This window comes from Apostichopus japonicus, chromosome 23, assembly GCF_037975245.1.
Source record: "Apostichopus japonicus isolate 1M-3 chromosome 23, ASM3797524v1, whole genome shotgun sequence".
Lineage (NCBI taxonomy): Eukaryota > Metazoa > Echinodermata > Holothuroidea > Aspidochirotida > Stichopodidae > Apostichopus > Apostichopus japonicus.
The window spans coordinates 12,313,875-12,339,430 of NC_092583.1; the positions used below are offsets into that span (position 1 = coordinate 12,313,875).

The 25,556-nt window shown below is 38.4% G+C and overlaps 2 protein-coding genes across 9 annotated transcripts in view; one reads left to right on the forward strand and one right to left on the reverse strand.

The window, feature by feature from the left end:
* LOC139964670 (nose resistant to fluoxetine protein 6-like) overlaps window positions 1-1,896 on the forward strand; it is a 19,715-nt gene extending 17,819 nt beyond the window's left edge. For all 8 annotated transcript variants that reach the window (XM_071966487.1, XM_071966482.1, XM_071966485.1 and 5 more), the window contains one exon: window positions 1,194-1,896. In XM_071966487.1, the coding sequence (XP_071822588.1) occupies window positions 1,194-1,307 (114 nt within the window). In that variant the 3' untranslated portion in view covers window positions 1,308-1,896. The remainder of the gene's footprint in view (window positions 1-1,193) is intronic.
* Window positions 1,742-25,116, reverse strand: LOC139964667 (uncharacterized). Its single transcript, XM_071966459.1, has 22 exons — window positions 24,979-25,116; window positions 23,214-23,296; window positions 20,956-21,156; window positions 20,318-20,596; window positions 19,352-19,507; window positions 18,019-18,288; window positions 17,247-17,342; window positions 16,300-16,491; window positions 13,719-13,997; window positions 12,958-13,116; window positions 11,710-11,961; window positions 10,390-10,974; window positions 9,398-9,565; window positions 8,122-8,430; window positions 7,488-7,655; window positions 6,628-6,912; window positions 5,543-5,710; window positions 4,830-5,114; window positions 4,278-4,406; window positions 3,887-3,966; window positions 2,892-3,141; window positions 1,742-2,330 (listed from the first exon to the last, which is right to left on the reverse strand). Exons 2-21 carry the CDS (start codon window positions 23,269-23,271, stop codon window positions 2,905-2,907), a joined length of 4,356 nt encoding a protein of 1,451 aa, XP_071822560.1. The 5' UTR covers window positions 23,272-23,296; window positions 24,979-25,116; the 3' UTR covers window positions 1,742-2,330; window positions 2,892-2,904.
* Window positions 25,117-25,556: the final 440 nt, after the last annotated feature.

Consider the following 25,556-nt stretch of genomic DNA (forward strand, 5'->3'; position numbering starts at 1 on the left):
TGGTATAGTCCAACGTGCGCTCGCCCCACCATCCCCTCCGCTCATTCAACCCCAAGGGCGTAGAAACCGGGGGGATGGGGGCGCCAGCCCCCCAGTAAAAAATATGGGGGCGGAAGTATCATTCCGCCCCCCGCTTCGCAAGTCAGAAAACCCCTTTTTCATTTCCAAATGAGAAAAAAGAAATCTCATTTGGAGCACCAAATTGCATCTAAGGCCAGGTGAAAATGCAAATTAATTTACAAAATGGAGTGGGTGTTGAAGTGTGCTATATTGCACCAAATTGCATCTGAGGCCACTTGGAAATGCAAAAAAAATTTGCATTTCTAGAAAAAAAATTAAGGGGAGGGGTAACCCCCCAGGCCGGCCATCAGTCTTCAGCCCCCCCCCCCCCACTCAAAAGTACCTTCCTACGCCACTGTTCAACCCACTTCACCAACCATACACTTTTCTCTTTCTATGTAACCTCCTAACAATGCAAAAGCAACACTTTTAGAGGGACGGATCGTTTAAATAAAGACTTAAGTGCAACGAATCGCCATTTATTCCAGCTTGTCAAGGAACTCTCTTGCTGATGTTTGTGAAAGCGTTGTAGTCAAATGGTTAAGGCAGTGGATTGTGGATTTGTGATCTAAGGTTTGCAGGTTCGAGTCCTGACCAGATCATTATGTTGTGTCCTTGGGCAATGCACTTAATCTCCATTGCCTCTCTTCACCCAGGTGTATAAATAGGGACTTGCTAAGGTAACTTGTAAATCTAGTTGCCTGCGTCGGTTTGTGGCTGCACCCTATGGGGAGTCGCTCGGGGCACACGTAGATGTAGTGCCCTAGGAAGGATTGTTTGATTGTGCACACTTTGGTGTGTGGATGTGACAAGTTACCAATGACCAGGGGTCACGTGTTGCAAAGTCGTGGGAGGGGGCCTTTGGCCTCAAACTTGAGTGTTAACATTTAACTTTGTTTGGTTTTGTCTGCCAAACGCTAGTCAGTTTCTTTGCTCAGCCTGTTTCAATTCTGTTGACAACTTCCTCCGAAAATCTCTTTTCAAAGTTTTGTATACAATTCAAGGTCAAAATAATTACTTTGCCTCCATCCAAACTTATTGATGTAAACCACTGTCCGTTTGATTTTATTAATTCACCCATTAATGAATAAATTAATGGTAAACTTCTTGTGTAATTTTTCTTCGTATTACAGATTTTCAACTCTGTAGCAGTGACGTGTGTATCGTTCATGTTTGCAGCTTTTCTTTATCTCTCCGTGGAACTTCCAGTGGCCAATTTAGAGCAAAAGTTTTTGCCAAGGCCATGAGCTATTGTAAGCTATTTTACTATTTCTCAGAACAAATAACCGATACTTCCATCAGAACATCGTGACGAAATTACAACTAAGCTGTCGAACTTTAAAATAAAGTTAAGCGAACGTGGCTATACACCCAATGGGATGCTTCAAATGAGACGCATAGATGCCAAGTACTGTATTATTACCTGATAGCCTGATTGAATTAAGCACTCTTATGGTGTTTTTCATTTCTTATGATCAACACAATTCTATATACAAATCATGAACAAAAAACCTGCCTGAGATATTAATCAACCAAAGACTTAATTTTACGATTAAACTGAAACAATGCATGGGTGAATATAATGCCGTTGAAAGTCATATTTAAAGCACTAAACAAACAAAGCACAAAAAGGAGTAAACAAGGAACTAAATGATGGGAATAAAAAGTACAAAACAATAGATTTAATATTGCTGGGGTAAAGATTTATTTTGGAGACAGTTGAAATTGGATTTACATTTCCTGATATTAATTGTTTTCATATATCTATATAAGGCAATGGAGGCAAGTTTTAAATAATGTATTGCACTGATCTTGCAGAAATGAGTTCTTAACTAGTAAGAATAAAACCATCTTCCTGATTGTTCAATGAAAACTTAACTTACCCTCTGTCCTCCCTCACTCACCCCTCCTCCCGCTCCAAACCTGTTGCATTTTTCAATGACAGAACAAAAGATCTTTTCTCGTCGTGTCTTCTTTTGTTCTTTTCATTGTCTTTTAGTATACTTATCATTGTCAAAAGACAATTGTTGTAACAAGTTCCATTAGCAAAATATCATCCAACTTATTAAAAAATTATTGTAATTAAAGTATAGTTGATTTTCACATATTTTGTTTGACTATTTTAGACATTTTATGCCGTAAAACTTTAAACTTAAGTTTAATTTCTCTACATTCTTGGGTCTGCTTATAATCTCGGTATTTAGTTTAATGTCTTGTAAGTAGTTAAAGGGTCTCCGTCAGTTAAGAAAATATTGTTGTAGTTCCAATATCTGTGAAAAGACAATAAAAGTAAATAAGTAAATAAAAATGTTTTTATTGGGATTATACACCCTGCATAACCGTTGTTCTTAGAAATCAAGTGTTGTGTGAGGAGTGTTGTGACGAGACTCTATTATCCCCACCCAAACATTTCCTAATTGGAAAAGGTTGTATGAAAATCCCATTTTATTGGCTGCTTGTGTCAATATAAATAACTAATCATGGATCCGTTCCGAACTTCTTATAAGAATCCTTGAAAGTCACAGTATAACAAATTACTCTTCAAAATAGTAATTTAAGCTTTTGAAAAAGTACGGAAGCTGACGGAATCTACCATTACAGACTTTTCAATAATCTCCAAACATTTTTAGACTATAGTATATTGTTCATTATATCCTGATGTTTTTTAAGTCTAATAATTTCTTGTTTGCCCTTACAACGTGGGAAGTAAAAGTAGTATGACCACCCCCCCCCTACCCTCCATGCAACTCCACCCCCTCCCTCCGAAAATGAAAATCAGAGTAAGAAAAAGTAAGAGAGCACCAAATGAAAAGTTTTTGTCGTTAGCTCACCGAGTCCATAACTTTAATCTGTGTATGGATAGAGCAACCAGTGTGATTCTACTCCTTGGCCAACAGCGATACCAAAGTTGATAGCTTGGAGTCCAATGTTGTTAGGATATGTCAGGAATGCATTTCCATCATGCATAGTCCTGCCACCGTTACCCTCCTCAATGGTGAAGCTACCGATCTGTATTTCAGAGTCTGTTACCAAGATCCAAATCTTGGCGCCTTCAGCCTCGCTCATGATCCTGGGTACGTTCTATGAAAACAAATGAATTCAAATCATATGTATAACCCATCATGCTTTCAATAGCCCCCCCTTTCTTTCAAACAGTGCTCAAGTAATTGAAGCTATATGGATGACAAATTCTAGTTTCTGATCTTATCACCATCTACCTCACCCAAGGGCACTTGTGCCTTTCTTGAACAGAGAAATTCAAAACGATGTTGAAGTCAAGCTAACTGACCTAGTAATTCTAGTGAGCCCTATGGTCTCAAAGTACATCACCTACTGCATCAACTAAATTAAAATAAAACCTGAGAAAAAATTGTGAACACAGTGTTCACCACATGTGAACATAACGTTCAACACAATTTGCAGTGTGCACACAATGTTTACCACAAAGTGAACAAAAGGTTAGAATATGAACGTAGTGTCTAACACAAAGTGAACATGAGTTAAGAATGTGAACACACGTTCTAAAATGTGAACACAATGTGGTCATTACTATGCCCCACCTGCCCCGCTGATTATTACGGGTGCATTCTATGAAAAAGAAACTAAGCATGTTGAAACCAAACTAAATGACCCAGTATTCCTTGTATAGGCCCTTGCCCCCAAACTGTAAGACCGTCATTCTATAAGTTATATATAGCAACAGGCAGTTTCTGATATAAGCGCCATCTACCTAACTCATAATCATGGGTTTTGAAGTGTGAATTATTTTACATACACCTATTTACTCCCATTTTTACTCAACCATAATGCTGAATGGGATACTCACATCTCCGCCGTATGAAGCCAGAGCGGGACATCCTCTGCATGTTCGTACTTCAATCATGTTCTCTCCCTCTGGAGCAATAACTAAGATTTTATGAAAAGAAGCAGGAGCAAACGATTATTCAACACAAAATAAATGCATGCTTATCTCCCTAAAAAGTATTTCCCCACCATTCCATTGCTTTGGTTTTCAAATGTTCCCTCCCACCTCCTTGGTTCCACATTCTTTTAAATGGAATCCTCACCGCAGAAAATTATGGATTAACAATACGGTTTTTCTGAATTACAGAATTGAACTCTTTTAGATGTAATGAGTTTCTTGTAGTTTTATACAATGCCAATAACCCTAAGAAAAAAAATCCTTCAAAATGCAGAAACTGTTGGAGAATAATTACCGATTTCGAACAGTCTGGTATCGTCGGGTGTTTCTCCGGCGATGGCGATGCAAGCATCTCTGGAAGCTGTCACACCCAAATGCAGTTTCTTTCCGACCTCCTGAATGTTGTAGTATTTGTATTCAAATGCTGTGATATGGGGCGGGGGGAGAAAACTGTCATTCAAAAGTAAACACTCAAGACTTTATGCATTGATATAAATCTTCAACTTTTCCCCCTCAACTGCTACAGTTGTATTGTACATGTAAGTAACTTGTTTATGTACTGTAATATTCTATCCATCGGTCGGGTCTGAGGAGCCACTCCCAACCGTCCCCCTTCCCAACCCCCTCCCTCTCCAACCCCCCTCCTCTCCACCACCGTTCCCCCTTCCCCCAATATGTATATGCAGTTGCGCCTCTGGCCACTACCAGGCACATTTAATTTCTAACTACATATACAGCATTCATAACTTCAAGAGTGAGGCAGCAACTTCTTTCTTTAAGATTCAGAGGAATCGTTGAAGGATAGAACGACACCATATATAACGAGAATAGAGAACGATCTACGTACGCAAGAATACGTGGAAGTGGAAATGGGTAGTGAAGGCACCAGAGAAACCCATGTAGTTGAAACTGGTCTCATCCAAGTCATTGCTGGAATACTCAAAGAGAGGATCGCCATCGGCCTCCAAAACTTCCTTATCGAAAACTCTAATGGTGCCATCTACAACGGTAATCACTAAGTGCCTCTCTGTCTCCGAGTTAACTAAATCTGTCTCACGAATTGCGTGTTTCATGTAACTGCAGTCTCGACAATCCCGGACAAAGATGGCTCGGTTTTCAAGAGCTCCAATACCTGTGACAAAATTATGTCCATAAATGAGTTATCATTGTTGCGGTAGAGTAGAAATTATAAAAACGTGGGGGAAAAAAAGACAAAGTCGACTTGTTGACTGAAACTCCAAAGAATTGTATCTAATATCTAAAAGGACAGAAATTTCAAGAAATGTGACAATGTCAATTTGATTGCAAATTGAATGGAGAGATACACATTATTACATAGATTGGTTAGAGAAATGTTTCAAATCTATCAAATTTTAGTCATCACTCGATGTTTAAAACTATCGGCTGAAATAATTGAAACCACTTTCCTTTTCGTTTTAATTTCTTGTAAAATGGAACTGTCAGAAAAGTTTCAAGTTTTCCAGTCCACAAAACAAAAGATAAAGAAAAATTGAGAAAAGCAATTCAAATATATTGGCAATTTTATTCAATTTAGTTTACCTATTTCTATCATGCCATCGGCATCTCCTTTGGTTGGTGATAAAGCGATCAATACCTCTCCGTCAGCCTTAATTCCGAATTCGATGTAAGCTCCACCTCCTTCACGTCTAAGCTCAGTGTAGTGATACTGGTAGGCTTGGTTGATGTCGTGGGTGTAGAAAATTCCACCTGTTGAACGATAGAAAGAATCGAAAGGCAATAAATGCAATATAAACATTTACTGACCAATTTTTAAATTATCTTTATTTTATTTTTTTAACATCGTAACACTTTATATTCTCACTCTTGAATTTCTTTTTATTTACCAAAAAGAAAATCTATTAAAAATTGTTTAAAATGCTACAAAATACATGCAAAATGGTCTCGACAGGATCCTATCCTACGAATGTCTATGTGTGGTTTACAATGTGATATTTGATTATTTATATTTAATTTCTAATTCTCTTGTGATTGAGAAAAAACATGCAGTCCACTTCTTAAAGTACAGTTTAACTAGAGCAAAAAAAATTGTTTACGTACATTTTGGACGTAGGATGATGACTTTACAGGGGGTTATTGGGTGTGTGGAGGAGGGGGGAGGCTACAGAACAAGAATGTTACCATTTTTTAGGCTAGGATAGATCCGAGTGCTGAAGTATTGGAGACAGTTAAATGAGAGGTGGTGTAAATTACTTTTTACGTACATGTTAAAGCTTTTAACAGATCAAACCTATTCAAGGAGCACTTTTTCTTGTCTAATCATGATCTCCCACATCAAAAGCAAAGAATTCTTTATTTGTCTGGAACATTTAGTAAGAGATTATTAAGAGGTGATAGCGTTGTTCAGCCTTAATATTAATATTAAAATTCCAACAATGGGAAAATATCTCCGGCACATCAGCAGTGCCTATTGCATGTAAAAAAAGATGGGAAGCACAAATGATTAAAGTCCTACGTGAGCCTCGCTGCACTGTTAGTGCAACCCCCTCCCCACCTCTGTATAGTTATACTTTTGACAGTATGCCTTGTAATAATTCTCAAGAGTAAATATAATGCACCCCAACATCTAAAGAAATCAACAGAAAAGGTAAAGGGAGAAAATTTACCTCTTGCTTGTGAGAAGTAGTAGTATTTGAACACAAACCAGTAATAAATGTTACTGGCTGAATGGATTCCACTTTCAAAGAATGCAAATCTAATTTCGGGCAGAGAGCCTTGCCATGACATAAACTCAAGAGAGCCAACTTTTCCTACTCTGATTGCTCCACTTCTAAACGAGATCCAGAACTCGACGTAATTGTCAGCATCCAATATGTCAATGGTATCTACCTCAACAAGAATACTTCCTCCATATTTGATAATGGATTTCATATTATTTTCGGCACCGATTTCTGTAAAAAAAAAGGGAAGAAAAAAGGAGAGTTACTGATAAGTTAAGTGAACACATTGAACTCTCGTTGATTCAGACTTGCAGATCTCATCAGATTGTTTTTCAATTGTAAACATTTCTCACAGTTTCAATGTGTAAAAGAAAAAATTGATTATCATCATCTTAAAAATCTTTTATAATCCTATTGTTAAATTTGATACAGTTTACTTGATATTAACTCATTAAAAGTTCATTAAATAACTCAAATAAGCTTTTGTTATTATCTTTTCCTTCTTGTTCTTTTGCAATATGAGTAAACCTGTTATAAGCAGTGATGAGAATTTCATCATCAAATGGAACCTTTAATTTATTGCTCACTGAATTTTATACTTTTTTAAATGAATACTTTTTTTTAAATGGGTGATAAATATAAAAAAAAGAGGACATCTCTGTACAAACAGTTGTAATCTTACTCTGAGCAAGAAGCTAAGATTTGACAGAACAACCCCCCCCCCCCCCCCCCATTAAAGACCATTGATTTAAGCTCAAGGTCTTCACTTCTTACTCCGAAGCTGACATATACTGTATGTAACATACCGATTTCATAATGAGCTCCGCTTAACGATGAAGACTCAGAAAGAATGATGACACCGGATGCTGAAGCTTTGAGCCCAAAGTTTAATTGTCTTTCGTCGGATCCTAGTTCTGGTGTACCCACGCTGTGTGAGTTCATGTTGGTCTGGAAAAATGTACGCAGTATGGTACCTAAAGAAATACAACAGGGAAAAAAAAGTCGATAACATTTTTCGTTTACACCCCTTTTTTGGTTTAGTTTCTTTAAACTTTAATTTCTCTTGATTTCTCTCGAGCCGAATTTATCATCATGTTTCCAGTAACTACAAGGCCATATTAAAAATCAGTATTTAGTCTGAGCATTAATAACGCAGTTGCATACTTTTGCCAAACGAGGCAAAGGCTGTTAACATCCACATTTGTATGTCGGAGCAAACGGGAAAGGCTTCACGTCAGCCGGCTGTCCACTATATATACAGGTTTCTTTTTTCCTTCTTCATTTTGGAATTGTGTTTCTTGCCTTACCATTTACGAGACCATTTCAGGTGTTTAAAAAAAGGCGTGGATATCTCGTGGATGAATATCTGGCATGCGGCTTACGCTAGCCATGACTTGAACCCACGACCTCAGAGAATAATATCTTGAGTTACCATCTTACCGTGTTCATAGATGAAATCGTATACCAGGAAGTCACCCTGGAAGCCGTTTCGTGTGGCGAAACCGGCGTAAGATATCCAAAGTGGGCGAGTGTCGGTGAAGTCCAAGATGGTGGTACGTACTTGGTTCAATGTGTATCCGAACCGAATCTGTAATCTGACGCATGTCTCGTGGTCAAAGAAGGAAGTAATTTCGATAAAGTACACCAAACGATGGCTCAGGACGTCCTGTACGACGGTGTTGACGTCACTACAGAAATCGTTTTCACAACGTTGGATGACGTTTTTGTTCAGACCGTCGATGTTAAGACCTTGACAAAGTAGAACAAGATAGAAGATAATGTTTTTTGAAGGCAAGAAGTGTTGACAGAATAATTATACCTAGGAATAACCGTTGAAAGTATCATAAAAATTGGATTACAATGTATGATAGATGATAGATATCAAGACAGAATTGTCTTAGTTGACTTTCAAGGAACCCTTTTTTTTAAGGTAGGTTGGAACAATAAGTAGTTCTTAAAGTAAGAGTGCATTTAATCGAAATCAAACATCATTCGAGACGCTGTTGTTGTTTGTTTCATCAAAATGAACATTAACTGAGAGAGTAAACAATGAATTTTTTTTTTAATCCTCATCCATACCTAGGCCGGACACTTTTCATGTTAATATAAAAAATAAACATGTAAAAATGAGAAAAGGAAAAAAGGAAAAAAAGGAAAATAAAAAGAATTAGAAATGTTTTGAACTTTTGCTTCACTACTCGAAATGAATCTTTTCTAAATGAACTAACGAGATACTTTTTTAAAGGGTTTTTTACTATGGAGTAGCATTGCAATATTTATTAGTCCCACTTAAAGAAAACACAGCTTTAGTTTAATGAACACCCCAATACGTCAATCATGTTAGAAAACACGCATGTACAGCATAAGGCTTCTGAATGGTAGATTCGCAGGGAAGGAGGATTATTGAGAGAGGGTTATTGGGGGCGCAGTGCAAGAATATGACCAGTTCTTAGGCTAAGGTAGCTGGGAGTACGTGTGTTTAGAAGACAGGTAAGTGAGGAGTGATGTTAATACGCGGATCATTCAAACATAACATTTTTATAAGTTTTTTTTGTTCCCTGTGAGCGTTTGGAGAATACTTGAGACAAATGTCAATATTTACGATGAAAATATAAATATTCATATAAAACTGGATCATTAAGAGTAGTCCCAGACTCAACCCTCCCACCCCCTCCTCCTATGTCATACCAAATGAGAGAGTGAATATTAGTCTTACCTATCAGGTATCCACTGCTTTGGTAAGAATTCTCTGGCGATAGATTAATCCAGACGGATTGGATGGCCTCCACGCTAAATTCGAAGTAGGCAGAATTGGTGATGTCGAACTGTCGAAGTGAAAAGGAGAACTGTCCATCGCCAGTAGTAACCACATTGACGCGGTTTTCTGTGAGAATTAAGTATAAATACAGTGAAATTACTTTCTAAATTAAAAATATTCCAAATATTGGAATTGAAATGTGGAATTGGAAGCCACCTGACGTGAAATTTGTAATTCCTAGGCCCTTGCGGGCTTCACCCACATTTGTAAGCGCTTAAGCGTCGTAAAAATAACTGACTGAATAGTTCTTGGACACTGTACGGGTAGGTAGAGTAGATCTGATGTAAGTGGAATACAGTTACCATGGTGACAAAATGTTAGTACATAAAATACAGTTTGTAGCTCTATCAGGGCCGCGTCGATTCTAGAAGGCAAATGAAGGGTGTCAGTGTTCCCCCAATGGTTCAACCCCAAATAATTTCATAAACATACCAATGGTAGAAAGAGAAACATTTTGTACACAGGTCGAAGGGTTAAATAAAGGTGGTCATTGGATTTCAGGGATTGAATGCACAATGTTGTTGTGAACTGTACTTATAACATCATATATAGTGTCAAGTACAAGTTCACTTTTGTTGTAAGTCTCAAAATGCTAGACATTGAATACATATAAAGTTCTCATCAGTAGTACATTAAGCTGTTACCTTTCCTTAAAGCAGACAAAATCCCAGTGTTCATAGATATGTACTCGAAAACAAAAAAGAAAACATATTTCCCCTCTAAGTTGCTTTCATTTTATCTGTATGTGTGAATTAGATTCTTCCAAAGTCATTAAGAGCGAAGCTTACAAATCTTCCTCTGTTTCTGTGTGGAAGAGGGATGGGGTGAAGGTGAGGTTGGTGTTGAGGCTTGCGGCAAAGGAATAGATGATTTAAAGTGTTTTATGTTACCTGGAAGCTCATTGATGTTGTTCTCTCCGGATGGTGGGATAGGCGTGTCACCGGTTGAAGGGTTACTTCCAATATCAACGCCATCGCTAGTTGGTACAGTTGGAGCATCACTTAGTGGGCCGTTTGTGATTTCCGATGATGATGATGATGATGGTGGCGTTGGAGGTGCCGTTCTTGTGTCAGTAGGTGTGGGATTACTTGGGAGCTCTGAAGGTGTTATTGGTCGATCCGTTGGGGTGTTCCTTGGGGTTTCATTTGTGGGATCAGAAGGTGTTATTGGTCGATCCGTTGGGATCACATTATTTGTGGGCTGTGCTGTTGGTAGTGGTTCATCTGTTTGGGCTACACTTGAGGGTTGCTGTGTTGGTCGATCCGTTGGGATCACATTATTTGTGGGCCGTGCTGTTGGTAGTGGTTCATCTGTTTGGGCTACACTTGAGGGTTGCTGTGTTGTTGATGGCTCTGGAGCGTCTGTTGGAGGTGCTGTTGGGGGTGCTGTTGGGGGTGCTGTTGGGATTGTTGTTGGTGGAGGATCTGTCGGAGGATCATTTCCGACTCGTGGATCGATGTTAGGGTCATATTTAGCTGCAACAGTAAAGAAGTGTGAAAGTAATAAGCGTTTTGAAACTACACCACTTTAAGTATGATGGAAGAATCATCATTAAAGTGCACAATGGTATCGAACGCATTTCTAACAATTCAATAACTTTACGTTATATGCTACTGCTAATCTGTTCAGAAAAAGAAGTTATGATTTAATATCGTTGGTTTGTAATTTTCCGCCTCTTAATTAGACATAATTGGATTTACGGCCGCCTCCCCACGCCCCTCCCTCCTCAAAACCACCACACCACCCGCCAACACCATCCCAGCCTTAACGTAGTTAAAATCTATTAGATAACAAATATTTAGTTGTTTCTAGATGCGTCATTTAATACAGCAGTCCATGGACCCACTTTTGAACGTCACTCCCAAAAATGTGCAGAGCATCCATTTAATCTATACACACAACAGTAATCATAACTCATTACTCAACTAGAAGCAAATGTATGTAATTGATACCTATTTGTCACTGTTCCCAGTGCTGATTTGGTGGCTGAAGGCAACAGGGTCAGAATTTCAGTGCAGTTTATTTTTAAATCATATTTCCTTGTTATAAGCTGTATGAGTTTATGGCACCAACTCACAATACAACTTAAAACGAAACTGTTATTATATATACGTGTTTTTCTTCCACTGGGAGAATCTGACTAGTTTTCACTTTTTCAGATTATATGCAAACTGGGGAAGAAAAAAGAAAGGAGGGAGCAATGAACTCACTGCATCTCTGGAATTTGAACTTAGCAATGCCTATGACCGCGGCGAATCCCTCGAATGAAAGTCCCGTGGGTAAGTCATCCACACGCAGGAAGTATGTTGGTTCAGGTCCATCGTATACGCCCAGGACAAGGACACCAGGTGCGTTGACAAGTGAGAATGCTGTGAACTGTCCTGGTTTGAGTATTCCGGCAGTGCTTACAGAAGCAAGATTGTTTCGTCCAGACCACACCTCTGTCACCTCGTTTGTAACAGCTGTTGGAAAAACAATTCAGGACCAAGAACCTTTCCTATTGTTTCCTCATTTTCTTGACTTAAATTGGATCACTAATGTTCTCCATTTCAGTTTGTTTCTCATTTAAAAGAACTTTAATCTCTCTAAACTGTAAATCAAACCTCTTATTTGACAATGTGATGGAGAGCTGGGATTGTTTTTTTTATGGTTTTTTTTTATAATGGTTACCTTTGCAAAAGCAAACACAGTTGCCACCATAACTTGCAACATACATCAATGTCTTTACAACAGGAGGTTTTCATTTTTATTCATCTGAAACCTTTGTCGCTTCACATTTATTAAGTCAACTGTATTATCCTGAACATTTCGTTATTATTAATTGAGACACAAACCCAACCACCATCACTACTGGCCTACGTGGTGAAAGGTGAATGGTCAAGAACAACGTCCTCAAAGCGGCTAAGAGTATTGTTGTTTGGTACTTGGGCGATGCCACACATAAGGCTGTTGCAGACTTGTTCAAGACTATAAATATGATATTTTTGAGCGACACTCACTTGATTTTTATTTATAATGATGGTTAGTTTCATTACAATGGAGATTGGGGAGGTGGCTTTGCACATGCTCAATCTTAATATACATAATGCTAAATCCAAAAATACACATAAAGCTCGAAATATAACCTTATTATGGCATGGGTTTCATTGTGTCAACAGAGTTAACCTACTGTCTACCTTGGAAAATGTGAAAATGTGAAAAATAATACAACATGTAGAAAAATTACCAAGGTTTCAGAGCATAGTGGCACTATGACGTCACAGATTTACACAATGAAATTCAATTACAAAGAGGTAGCTGATGCAATCATACGCACAATGGCATGAAATCAGTCACATCAGGAACAGTAGTCACTGCTAGCATATCAAAGAAACAAGAGTAACTTGGTGTTTACATGTTTCTGTTTTTTTTTTTTTTTACCATTTCAGCTTGTGAAATTTGATGTATGTCTGACTTACACAAGATAATTTGTGGCGCGTCAGGGGAAGCTTGAAACAAAAGTGCAAATCCAGCGGGAGTCATGACTTCAAATGTCTGCTGGAAACCTGTGGCACAATCTCCGACAACAGGAGGCAGTGGATACTCGGGAAAGAAGTTAGGTCCAGTTTCCCACTCGACTTGAAAGAAAAGAGAGAAAGAGAATTGCAAAACATTTTCTAAATTCTCATTTTTCAATGAAGCAACATCGCAATTAATTAATATTTAAGAATTAATTAATCAATCAATTCATTAATTAATAAATATGTATATTTATACATATATGTATATATATATATATATATATATATATATATACCGGTACGTCAGGATTTTCTCACCAAACGAAAATTAATTTCTAAATAACTAAGAAATGCCAAAGGGTTCTCAAACTTTGGTCAGCTCGACATATTGTCATATATCATTTCGATTCCACAGAAATGTGTCTTCTTCAGTATTTGTTAAGTTTTACCACCTTTACAGTCAAGAAAATAAACTAAAACAACTGTTTTTAAGTGAAATTAACGTTGATGTCTCGTCAATCAACGCCAAAAAGTTTTGCTTCACACGTTATGATTGATCAGTATACTTCGACAGTATTATTTTAGGAGTTTCAATATCCTCAAGAACCAATATGTAGAGACTACATTTAACAGTGACAATTAGGTTTAGGAAAAAACTGGATTTCTGACTGGAAAACAAAAACAAAATCATCAATCCCTGATTCCAAAAAGATGCTTACCGCCAAATACTTCTATTGGTCCCCATGGTCTAGGTTCAAAGACGAACTTTGAACGTTTACAGCTGCTGTCGAAAGCAAGTCCTCTCACTCGGAATTCTTCATCTCCGGAGTTCCATTTGATAGAGGGGAGTGGACCGTCTGGTTGAATGGAACCGTATCCTCTGCTGAACCTCAAGACAAAATGAACGAAACTGTTGCGATTTTGGAGGAGGTCATCCACGGCAATGGTGCGGTACCGGGTATCCTTGAAGAATATTTCCAGCCCATTTGACGAGAATTCTGAAGAACAAAACAGAAAAAAGCATGAAAATGGCTATAACTGTCATTAGTACAGATGGAAATTATTTTTGGGTGATACGCCCTGCAGAACACTTCCTGTCCCAACTATTTTCGACTTATAATTAATAAAATATATATTTCTATGTTATAGAAAAAATATAGCTACAAAATTCAGTTCAATTAAATTATCAACTAATAATAACACATTCTTATTAAATGTGTTTTAGGAACTTTTCTTGTTGTCATTTTAGAGTGAAATTCGGGTTTCTGTTAAGCTGCAAGATTCAATCCAATATTATAGGTTTTCACATGACAAGCAGAGGAGGGGTGGTGGGGCGGGGAGTGGGGAGGAAGGTAAGGGATTATGAATGCGACTTACAAATGGTAAAATATACATTTCACTAGGATGTTTAGAAATGTGTTGTTCTGTCATAAGTCAAAAATCCATCTTCTTCTGGACATCCATATATAATTTAGTTTCTCAACCTGTTCATTGTTTGTAACGAATACAATTTGTGATCTTTTTGATGATGATACTCTGTGTGTGGTCATGAAATTCTAAATATATTTTGAAACTTCCAGAAATCACATCTCTGTTATTCGGATAATTCAGGTTTCGAATGACACATTTTCTAGTTATGTAATAATGCCTTAAAACAAAGCAGACATCTTTTTTCTTTTCTTTGCGTCATGTGTACGGTAATTATTGGTTTTGGTTTGTTTTGTGTGTGCTTGTGTGTGTATGAGTGTGTGTGCATGTGTCCATGTGTGCGTGTACCTTAAGATACTGTCCTCGCCATGTTTAGACCAACGGTTAGCATGGATTGGATTGGATAGGACGCCACCACACAGTCGATCGTCACCCCACGCCACATATACTATTTATGATATAACTATTGCAACAATAAGTTACCTTGAATGTTATTTCTGAGGCTGTGAGCAATCCAGTTTTTCTAATTATTCCATCACTAGTCGTAATAGAAATGTTTTCTACAGTAACCACAGTTCCCTAACTAATCCTCAAACAAATACTGTTTCACCCTGTGGCAGCTCATTTTCTGCTTCTGTTATACTACTAAGTCGCTTTAAATTCTTTTGAAATAGGAACAGCAGACATAACTATTTGTTCACTAATGGGTTACTTTAGTTAAGTTTAGTTTCAGAGACCCAAGTATCAGGAAGCCTTACAGTAGCTTATTTGACACCCTATCCGTGTTAGATCGTGGAATAACACCGGCTTATCTCAAGCCAAGTTCTCTTTTCGATAACTGTTCAGAGGATAACGACGCAAGGTGTGAATTTTCTCCCATTCCTGCTCCCGGGACCACCTTTTAACGTCCCTATCCGACGGACGAGAGTGTATGCCCCAGCATCTGACCACTTTCTGAAATACAGAGGTAGGCATCACTGCAGTGCAGCCATGACTGAACCAAATTGCTTCGAAACCAAGTGAAGAACAGAAACAAACACCCTCTCCCAATTCACATACCAGAAATACCCAATCCATGGAAGACTCCGCGCATGACCACTGGACTGCAGCGATTTTTGAATTGGTCAAGAGAATCTGGCCCCTGTCGGAAATTTCATCCTTGGACCTAAAAATTGTGTTCAGGCGCGTAGCCAGGAATGTGCCAAGGGAGATGCGAAAATGTAGGCAAGTTATCAGAGCCGTAGATACGGCATTGCAAACTATCTAAGCGTAGCGCCACCACCATTGGCGCGTTGCGTACAAGAAAATTTTGGCTGAAAATGCCTCCCAGATCGCTGGAAATAGCACTTCCCAGGCCTTGTAAGTTGCATCTTAGCATTTTCTCTTTTGAAATTACTAGCGATATCATGAAAACATTTAAAACAAATTAAAAATATGCTCAAGGGGGGGCGACTGCCTCCTTCGCCCCCACCCCCTCTTGGCTACGCGCCTGAGTGTGTAGGCGGACACTCTAACCGCTGAATCAAGCCCTTGCCTTCGCTCATCTCTGACCATCCCTATATTTATTTCTCTTTTCCAGATTCTTCTCAGGTTTCTCCTGTCCAGACTCTTTCTTATCTATGATCTGTCGATATATTTGTTGAACTTGAAGCTGCTTTGTTTTGTTGTTTGTTGTTGTTGTTTTCCTTTGTGGTCACTATAGTCTCGTCAATGTAGTATTTCTGTTTCCTAGCGTCCTTCACATTACGTTAATTTGTTTTCCTGCTGTACTGTGTGTTATGTTTGCTTCGTCTTCTGCACGAGAATTATGAGACATTACAATTTGAATTGAATTGCATTACATTGAAACAAATGATGAAGTTTGATACCAACCGAGGACAAGTCCACTGATCACGCTGGGATCTTCGGACAGAATCACCCTGGCATTACAGTCACTGGCAATGTACAGATCAATCTCGACTCCGTTTTGCATGCTGGGGGTCAGGATCTCGTTGACAAAGGTTGTCTTGGAAGGAGTATTCTCGTACCACTTGCAGAACTCGGGCTCCTCGAGGTAACATTGGACTGGGAACCCCATGAAAGAAAACAACATGAAACGTCATAATATATACAGGCAAAAATTAAAAAAGGCTATACGTATATTAAACACTAGCAAGAAACAGTGTGTGAAATATGTAGAATATGATTTCGAACAGCGAACCAACAGAGCTGTTTAATATTTATACTAATATTTATAATATTTGATACTCTTAATCGCAACGACTGCTTAAAAGAACTTAAAGTGTGTATCCATGATTTTTTGACAATTCCACCTCCCCCCCCCCCCCACCTCTGTTTTGACCATTTAACATACTTGGCATCTTTGTGCCACAATGTACTATACACAAGAGCACAATAAACCGTCTTGATATGAGTAAATATACCAGTTTAAAGGTTTAAACCTTATTTTGTGTACTTACATCTATCCAATAGGTTCTTATAATGAATATAGAGTACGTATATGAGGCGTAGCAATAGGTGGTTCAAAGGTGGGTCCCCCAGTGCTCACGCGGGACCCCGGGGGTCACGTGTTCAATCATTTTGAACCAACGGATTACAACTGCCAGTCCAGATATTTACATAAAACTTTTAATACATTCCAACATGCCTATGCCAAGGTCTACAATGTTTCGCTAATAACCGTTCTTTTTCTTCTTTCCAGTTGATTAACTATCAACTGTCACCTGCTTTGCCTAGCAGCTGTACGCCATTGGGGAGGGTGAGAGAGGAAGTAGGGGTACAGGCAACAACATCAGAGTATATAGTATGAGTGGTCTTACCTGGTTCTGGTTCTTCGATGGTGACAGGATCAACAGGATCAACGGGATCAATAATTGGTGGTAGTGGATCGATCAGTCGGAGACGGAACGTTTCTCCTGGAGATCGAAAAGTATACAATAACCAGGCGTGGTTGGTAATTATATATGCAAATAATTAGGAACGACATTAGGACCAACACACACAAATCCATGCTTTGAGCTGGCATTAATACGGAGAAGACAGGAGTTATAGGATTACAGAGACACCCCCTCGTTAACCTCAGTGTAATCAGAAAGAACATTGATTTTGATTGGTCAGTTTTAAAATGTACGAGATGTCCACCTTTTGGGCCGTGAGGAAAAAATAATAAAAACATTTAAAAGTTAGTATTTAATTAGGTCATGACCAATTCGAGCCATCGTGTATTGACGGACAGTTTGTGAAGATAATACTGTATACAAATTCCCATACGCACGTACGACGGTTTCCCTAAACTCTGCCTCTCTCCGCCTATACAGCCAAAATGGCGGCGTTGGTTACATTTGCGGTTGAGTGGATCGATTCTGGAGGCACTAATCAACAGCTACCTTCAAATTTGAGAGAGGTTTCCATCGCTAAATTTGTCTAAAACAAATCCGAATTCTTGCTTATTTCGATATAATTTCGTAATAATTATGAAATCTATCAGTTACGGAAACATTGAAAGTCCAAACTACCTTTTTTATATATATATATATATAGCAACATCAAAATTGTAGCCATACACATTTGGACAAAGCAGTAGCTACTTACGGGGATCAAAGCAAGTAAAACGACCTTCCGTGACATCTGTACCATACAAGATGTAGTTTGTAAGAGCTTCATTTTGGATGTCCACCCTAAAAATAATAACAGGTTCCCTTGCGCCGTTGAGTTCCACTAAGAAACCAAAGGTCAGATGTCCATTAGCATACACCATCAATATCTCCAATTCATCGTTGTTGTCACCAATTCTGTCCAAGAATGTAGAAGTGACCTCATTTTCACCGTAAACAGCCACCAAGTCATTAAGCGAGTCAATAGCTACTCCAAGAGATAGAGAAAAAAAGAAAGAAAAATCATACCATATCATATCATATCATATCACATAAAATTATACCAAATCACATCACATCACATCACACCATAACATATCATCAAATCACACTACATGACGTCACGACATCAGACCATATCACATCATATCACGTCACATCACATAACATCATAACATACCATCACATCACACAACATGACGAGATCAGACCATATCACGTCACATCACATAACATCATAACATACCATCACATCACACAACATGACGACATCAGACCATATCACATCACATCACGACATCAGACCATAATACATCACATCACACAATCACATATCACGTCACGACATCAGACCATATCACATCATATCACGACATCAGACCATAATACATCACATCACACCATCACATATCACGTCACGACATCAGACCATATCACATCATATCACGACATCAGACCATATCACATCACACCATAACATATTATCACATCACACCACATGACGTCACGAAATCAGACCATATCACATCACATAAAATTATACCAAATCACATCACATCACACCATAACATATCATCAAATCACACTACATGACGTCACGACATCAGACCATGTCACATCATATCACGTCACATCACATAACATCATAACATACCATCACATCACACAACATGACGACATCAGACCATATCACGTCACATCACATAACATCATAACATACCATCACATCACACAACATGACGACATCAGACCATATCACATCACATCACGACATCAGACCATAATACATCACATCACATCACACCATCACATATCACGTCACGACATCAGACCATATCACATCATATCACGACATCAGACCATAATACATCACATCACACCATCACATATCACGTCACGACATCAGACCATATCACATCATATCACGACATCAGACCATATCACATCACACCATAACATATTATCACATCACACCACATGACGTCACGAAATCAAACCATATCACATCACATCACGTCATGTCATATCACATCAAATACACAAATACTTACCGACTAGAACACCTTCACTGTTTAGGTCATCCTTAAGAGTGAAGAAGAATCTGGCGTTGCCTTCAACATGACAGTACATTTCCCATTTGTCTTGGAACGATGGCTCTACAGGACGTACAGTAAGTCTTGGGTTGCCTGGCAACGCCTCCACAGTCACTGCAACAACAAATGAAAAACAGGTTTGTTTTAATATGTCATAATTACCGCTGCTGCTGCTAATCTTTCTAGAAAACGTGCAAAGTGATCACCTTGCTTCAAATGGAATGCAAGCATTAACTGTCAAACTTAGAAAATGGCAGAATATGAAAGTTCAAGGAAAGTAGGAAATATGTGCTTTTAAAATACGCAACTAGAGTTTTTTCAAGTTGAAGATATCCATTTTTATCAATAAACTTCCTTCTACTCTGATTTTATTGTTTTATCTGCTTCCTGTATGTCTCTGACGAATATAATTAATCTTTGTGCTATTAAAAGAATATTCCAGCTGTTTTCTTGACAACCGTTTTCAGTAAGAACGTTCCACTATATCTTTAGCGACACGACATTTATGTATAGGTAAATTGTCTGAAATATTGCTACAGTGTAAGAGGTAAACAGAAAGGTTTTTTTTTTTTAATTGGAAACAATAAAAATACTATGATATTAGCCTTTCATATAATCAAGAATATCTGAACAATGTGAATCATTGACGTCACAATAATGTCCTTAACGTTTATGGGTTTTTTTTTGTTTTGGGGGGGGGGGGTGGGTGTTGGGGGCGGTGGTTGAGGGTATTTCCAATTGTCAGCTTCTATTAACCTGTAATTTACGAGAATATGCTTTCAAATTGGTGAAAGGTTCTTTTCAAGATGTTTTCGGGTTGTTTGCGATCAATATCAGAAACTTACTGGACTATTTGCCTATTCCTTGAAATAAAACTTTCAGTTGTTTTTTTTTTTCTTTCTTTATTTAAAACAATATACTCACTTGGGAATTGAACATCGATGCATCGGGGCTCGTCGAAAGCAAACTTGGCTACATCTGTAGTCTCGCCAATTGCAACGGAGCAGAACGAAGCATCACGGCCGTCGTCTTGTAAAAGGGATCGGTACTCCAGAACAATGCGGTTGTGACTCCTGACCTCTAACCAACCCGTGCTGTACTGAATATGCATCGGGAGAAACTTATTACGACCGTAAAGTACATGGTACATCGCCACCTTGTTAACACCGTCAATCCACAAGGAGATTTCCCCTGAATCCATTTCTGAGTGAAAAATTGAATGAGAAATTTCATATTTTTTTTTATTTTAAGAAGAAAAGAACACAGCAAGTGCTAAATAGCACAATACACAACATTATAAGTGGTTTTATGAAGAAGAAAAAAAAAACAATTTTACAATTATTGATATGATTACATTATTTTTATTTTGACTTCATACCATGTATTCTTCTTCTTCTACGTGAGCTTCAAATAGTTTTAGTAAATTAAGCCGTTAACCATTTACTAACCTTTTTGGCTTTCTAATTTTTCGATCCAACATTTCCCTTTTTATTTCTTTTTTAATTATTACTGTTTGATCAGAAAAAAAAGGGAAGATTTGCAAGTTTATTTTCCGAACTTACTGATGGTCCAGTCAGATTGAGTTTCGTCACAGTTAACCAGCTTGAGTATAGCCTGGTCGCCAGCAACTCGGAATGGTAGCGAGAACCCGTGGCGACACTGATTCTTCAAATCAATTGGTGTAACATCTTTGTCCTTCTGAGATTCATACCACTTGCAAATCTCAAAGGAATCAATGAGTTCTGCCTCGTCAACGAATTGTTCTGAAATGATAACAATAAATGCACGTATAAACATCAGGCCGCGGAAAGTCACAGTTTCGTGTATTTGCACTATTGGCTAAACCCAACCAAAGACAAGTCTTCTAGTCTGTCTTGCATTAGACATTAAGATGGCGGGGAGGGGGGGGGGGATACTACGTAGTATGAGTCGATTAACAAACGTTAGGGATAGAATTCCCCATGATTTCCATATACCTAATATGAACCCATATTTACAATATACTCAGTGGCGTAGGAAGGTACTTTTGAGTGGGGGGCTGAAGACTGATGGCCGGCCTGGGGGAGGGGTCTAAGGGGGGGGTTTTCCCCTCCCCTTTGGATTTTTTTGCATTTCCAGGTGGCCTCAGATGCAATTTGGTGCAATATAGCACACTTCAACACCCACTCCATTTTGTAAACTTAATTTTGTATTTTCACCTGGCCTTAGATGCAATTTGGTGCTCCAAATGAGATTTTTTTTCTCATTTGGAAATGAAAAAGGGGTTTTCTGACTTGCGGAGAGGGGGGGGGGCGGAATGATACTTCCGCCCCTCCACATTTTTCACTGGGGGGACTGGCGCCCCCCCCCCCAGCCCCCCCGGTTCCTACGCCCTTGAATATACTGCTTATCATATGACTGGGATGTCACCGAGACCTTCACGAGTTTTATATGTGTGCTGAAAATCAGTCAGGTATAAAGGTCAATGAGAAAACTCTTCTTGTTTTCTTTTTCGTTTTGGCCAGCAGATTTTCTTTTAGAGCACTTGCATGTTTTTTTTTTTTTTTAACCAGTGGTTAAAGGTTGTGAAATAGATCATGGTTTACTTGATGGCAATGTGCAACTAGGATAAGACATTTCCAACACAAGCTTAGATGACGTGTATTGATTCAGATGTAACAAGCACAATGGAGCATCAGATCAGCGGGATACAGATCAATATATATGAACACTGACAAACAGTGGTGTAGCCCCCCCCCCCCAGCCCCAACTCCCCTCCCGGACCCAACCCGAAGTATTTGTCTTATACCCCTGCCATATATTCATTAAAAGTAGTGGGTGGAGAGTTTCCACCTGATATAAAACACTGGAAAACTTTAAACGATATCGACAGCAGTAAACTAAACCGAATCGGTCATTTTTTTAAATATAAAAATAAAGTGTAGTTAGTTTAATTAAGTATTCCCCCAAAGGTTATAAAACGAACATATGCTTATTTGAAACCCTATATCCATGTGGTGATTGAGGATGAATAGCGGGCTTATGCCAAGCTTTCTCATGTCGACGAGTGTTCAGAGAGTTGCGGTGCAGGCGTACAATTGTCTCTCCCATTCCTGTTCCCATGAGTGCCAGTTAACGCCCCAACCCCTCCCCGACCAACCCCACCCATCAGACGGGCGAGAGTATACCTCAGCATTTGATCACTTTCTCAAATGACTGAGAGAGGTGAAGTTCATCACCAATAATTTTTAGATATGATGAACGAAGTTGTTTCGAAACCCTTAAAAGGACAGAACCAAACCTTAGTTCCCAATTTGCAGACCCAGATTTTAAGAAATCCACTAAAAAAGAATCCCCAGCAATTTGAATAGTTCAAGGTTATCTCATGGGGTGGGGGTGGAGGGAGAGGGGTGGAGGGAGTGGAAGGTGTGCCGGACACTTAGACTTCTTCACAATACCGTCGCCTATTATCTGTTTCCCTTTATAAGATGGCATTTGAAGCTATGAGGCTTAGCAATCGGGAGGTTCGGGGTTCGATCCCCGGCCGGGTCATAGTATAAGGTGGGGATTTCATCCAGGAGCAGTCTACGGTTTTCCCATCTGAAATGACTTTCTCAAATCGAAAAAGATTCCAAATGTGAGCAAAAAAGTGTTGAATTGGAAGCCACCCGACATGACAGTTGTAACCCGCGGGTTTCTCCTACATTCGTGGTGGCTTAAGCATCGTAAAAATAACTGCCTGATTATTATTATTATTATTATTATTATTATTATTATTATTATTATTATTATTATTATTATTATTATTATTATTATTATTATTATTATAAGCCGTACATACCTTGCGCGGTAGCGACAGCTAATAAGACGACGACAGCTAGACACTGGAATCCCCTCATTTTGTCTATCTTGATGAGGCTATATCTGAAAATAAAAGGAAACAAATATATTTTACGATTAATTTTTACACATCAGTCCCGCGAAATGTATAAAAGCTGCAGGTTATTTTACTATGAGCAGTTGCTATGTCTAAATCCAATCGCTTCATATTCTAGAGAATGCAAAAAACATGGAGGATCATAAAGTAATATCAAATTCGGATCTTGTACGCCAAAGTGTCTTGGACGTACTACTGTAGGCCTTTTTATAGTTTAGATGCGGAATTCATAGGCCTAGCTTTATTCTCATACTAAATGGCATCATTCTTCTTCATTTGTCTTTAATAAGGACGACGACGTCCAGGTCAGATTGTATTTTTAGATCCCTTTTTTTCTATGTGGAAACTACCCTTTAAAGAGCTAATATTCATCAATTAAAAGTGACTGGACTATTTAGTTTAATGTAAAGATCATTACGTCATCGGTTCCTCAGAGCGCAACACAAAAACTCAATAGAAAAAAAAGAACATTCAATTTGGACGTTTGAAGTTTTATAGTCTCATGTGGAATATTTGACAATATGTTATACAATTGTATTGAATACCGGTAATCATCTAAGGATGTTCCGTTGTTAATATGAAGTTAAAAGAATATATGTTTTATTAGGTTAATCCGTTATTTAGAATTTACAAAACAATGGATTAACATCATCACAATAATAAGGCCTACACTGAGGAGCAGACGTCATCCTCACTTTAATCTTAAAGGAGCATTCCAATTATTTTACATATTTCAAAAACCGGAATATGTATAGAAAATTACTAGCACTCGCATTTCTTCCCCTTTTTCTTTGACTACGAGAAACAAAATGAAAATATAAAATTCTGCAAATAAGTCATCCTGTCTAAATAATATTTTTATTTTTTTTTCATTTCGTCTCAATGGTCTTTAATTTTGACAATTCAAGGACGACAATTTTCTTTGTGACTTTTGGGCACTTTTGGCGTTTTCAAAAATAAATGGTGGGGCGGGGGAGGGGGAACGTGCCTCCTGTGCCCCACGAATTGGCCACTCCTGACTCCCCTTGAAGGTTTGGCTTCAAGTAATGCTGAACATAAGGCTGTATCCACCTCTCCTATCCCCACCTCACCGGGGAAAGATACCCACAAGGGCAGCCCGCCACCTCACGATTTAGCTCGAGGGATATTGTTAGACTATAGCATGCAAGAAGAGTCAACCAGTACTTTAAGCGCAAATACGGCCTTAATTGATGACAGCAAAAATTCAAAAATTAGATGTGCTAGCTATAGTCTTTAAAAATTAGGTGCGTTGGAAGAGGGATCAATCTGGGGGGGGGGGGGGGCCACAAACCTCGGAGGGTATAGTGAGTGGGACATGCGACACTGATTTGAGAGGCAAACCACAATGTTTTACTTCAAATTTTCCGGCGAAATGGACCCTCTGTTTATACCGTAACCCAAATTCCTGTATTTGAATGACTTTTCAACAACATGGCACTTTTTTTTATTAAAACTTTATTTGTTTTTATTTATCAACAAAGAAAAAGGCAACTTTTGATTTGAAAATGGGAAAAAAATATTGTACTGTTGATTACCAAACAGTGCAGAAAAGGGGCACTTTTGAAGGGAAAGGGCACGTGCCCCTCATGCCCACATGCAGGCTCAGGTGGAGCTTCTTTAAGTTGTATTGAAAGTAAACAAATCTTACCTTTTCTGAAATTCGACGTTTTCTTTTCTCTTTTATGCGAACTCTACAGCGGACATTTAATATGACAAACGATAGTCCGTCTCGGCAAAATTCTCTCGAGTAAATGAAGTCAGTCCTTGACAACTTTGTCGCCTGAAGCGTGGGAGAAATTTATCCCCCCAAAAAATTCCAGAAATAATCGATCGATTATAATTTAGACAAGGTAAATATGATAGTAGGTGGTTTAAAAATTTGGCAAAAAAACAAAAAACAATACGAGAGTGATAAATAATCGAATGAGAGAAAGGAGGTGTTACAACACCTGTTGTTTATCAGTATTTATTATGTTCCATAACAATAGCCACGCCTGCGAAATATTTGAAAAATCGGTCTGTGACGTAAGTCTATTCTCTCAAATCGTGTGATTTGAAAGTCTACAAAATGACGGAGATTTGAAAATTCGAATGACGGTTTTTAAACAAAAGCTAAAATCAAATGAAAAATCAATAAAAAGGAACAACAATAAAAATTAAAACTGCCAAAAAAAAAATACCGTATGCATAACGTTGTGGAAAAAAATTGTGTTAAGTTTTTCTTCA

Coding starts and splice junctions, on each gene's coding strand:
- LOC139964667 (XM_071966459.1), bottom strand. CDS start 23,271: ATGAGGGGATTCCAGTGTCTAGCTGTCGTCGTCTTATTAGCTGTCGCT. Junction 13,998..16,299: donor GATCAGTGGACTTGTCCTCG/GTTGGTATCAAA, acceptor TTTGTTCTTCAG/AATTCTCGTCAAATGGGCTG. Junction 3,142..3,886: donor TGGCTTCATACGGCGGAGAT/GTGAGTATCCCA, acceptor TTGTTTTCATAG/AACGTACCCAGGATCATGAG.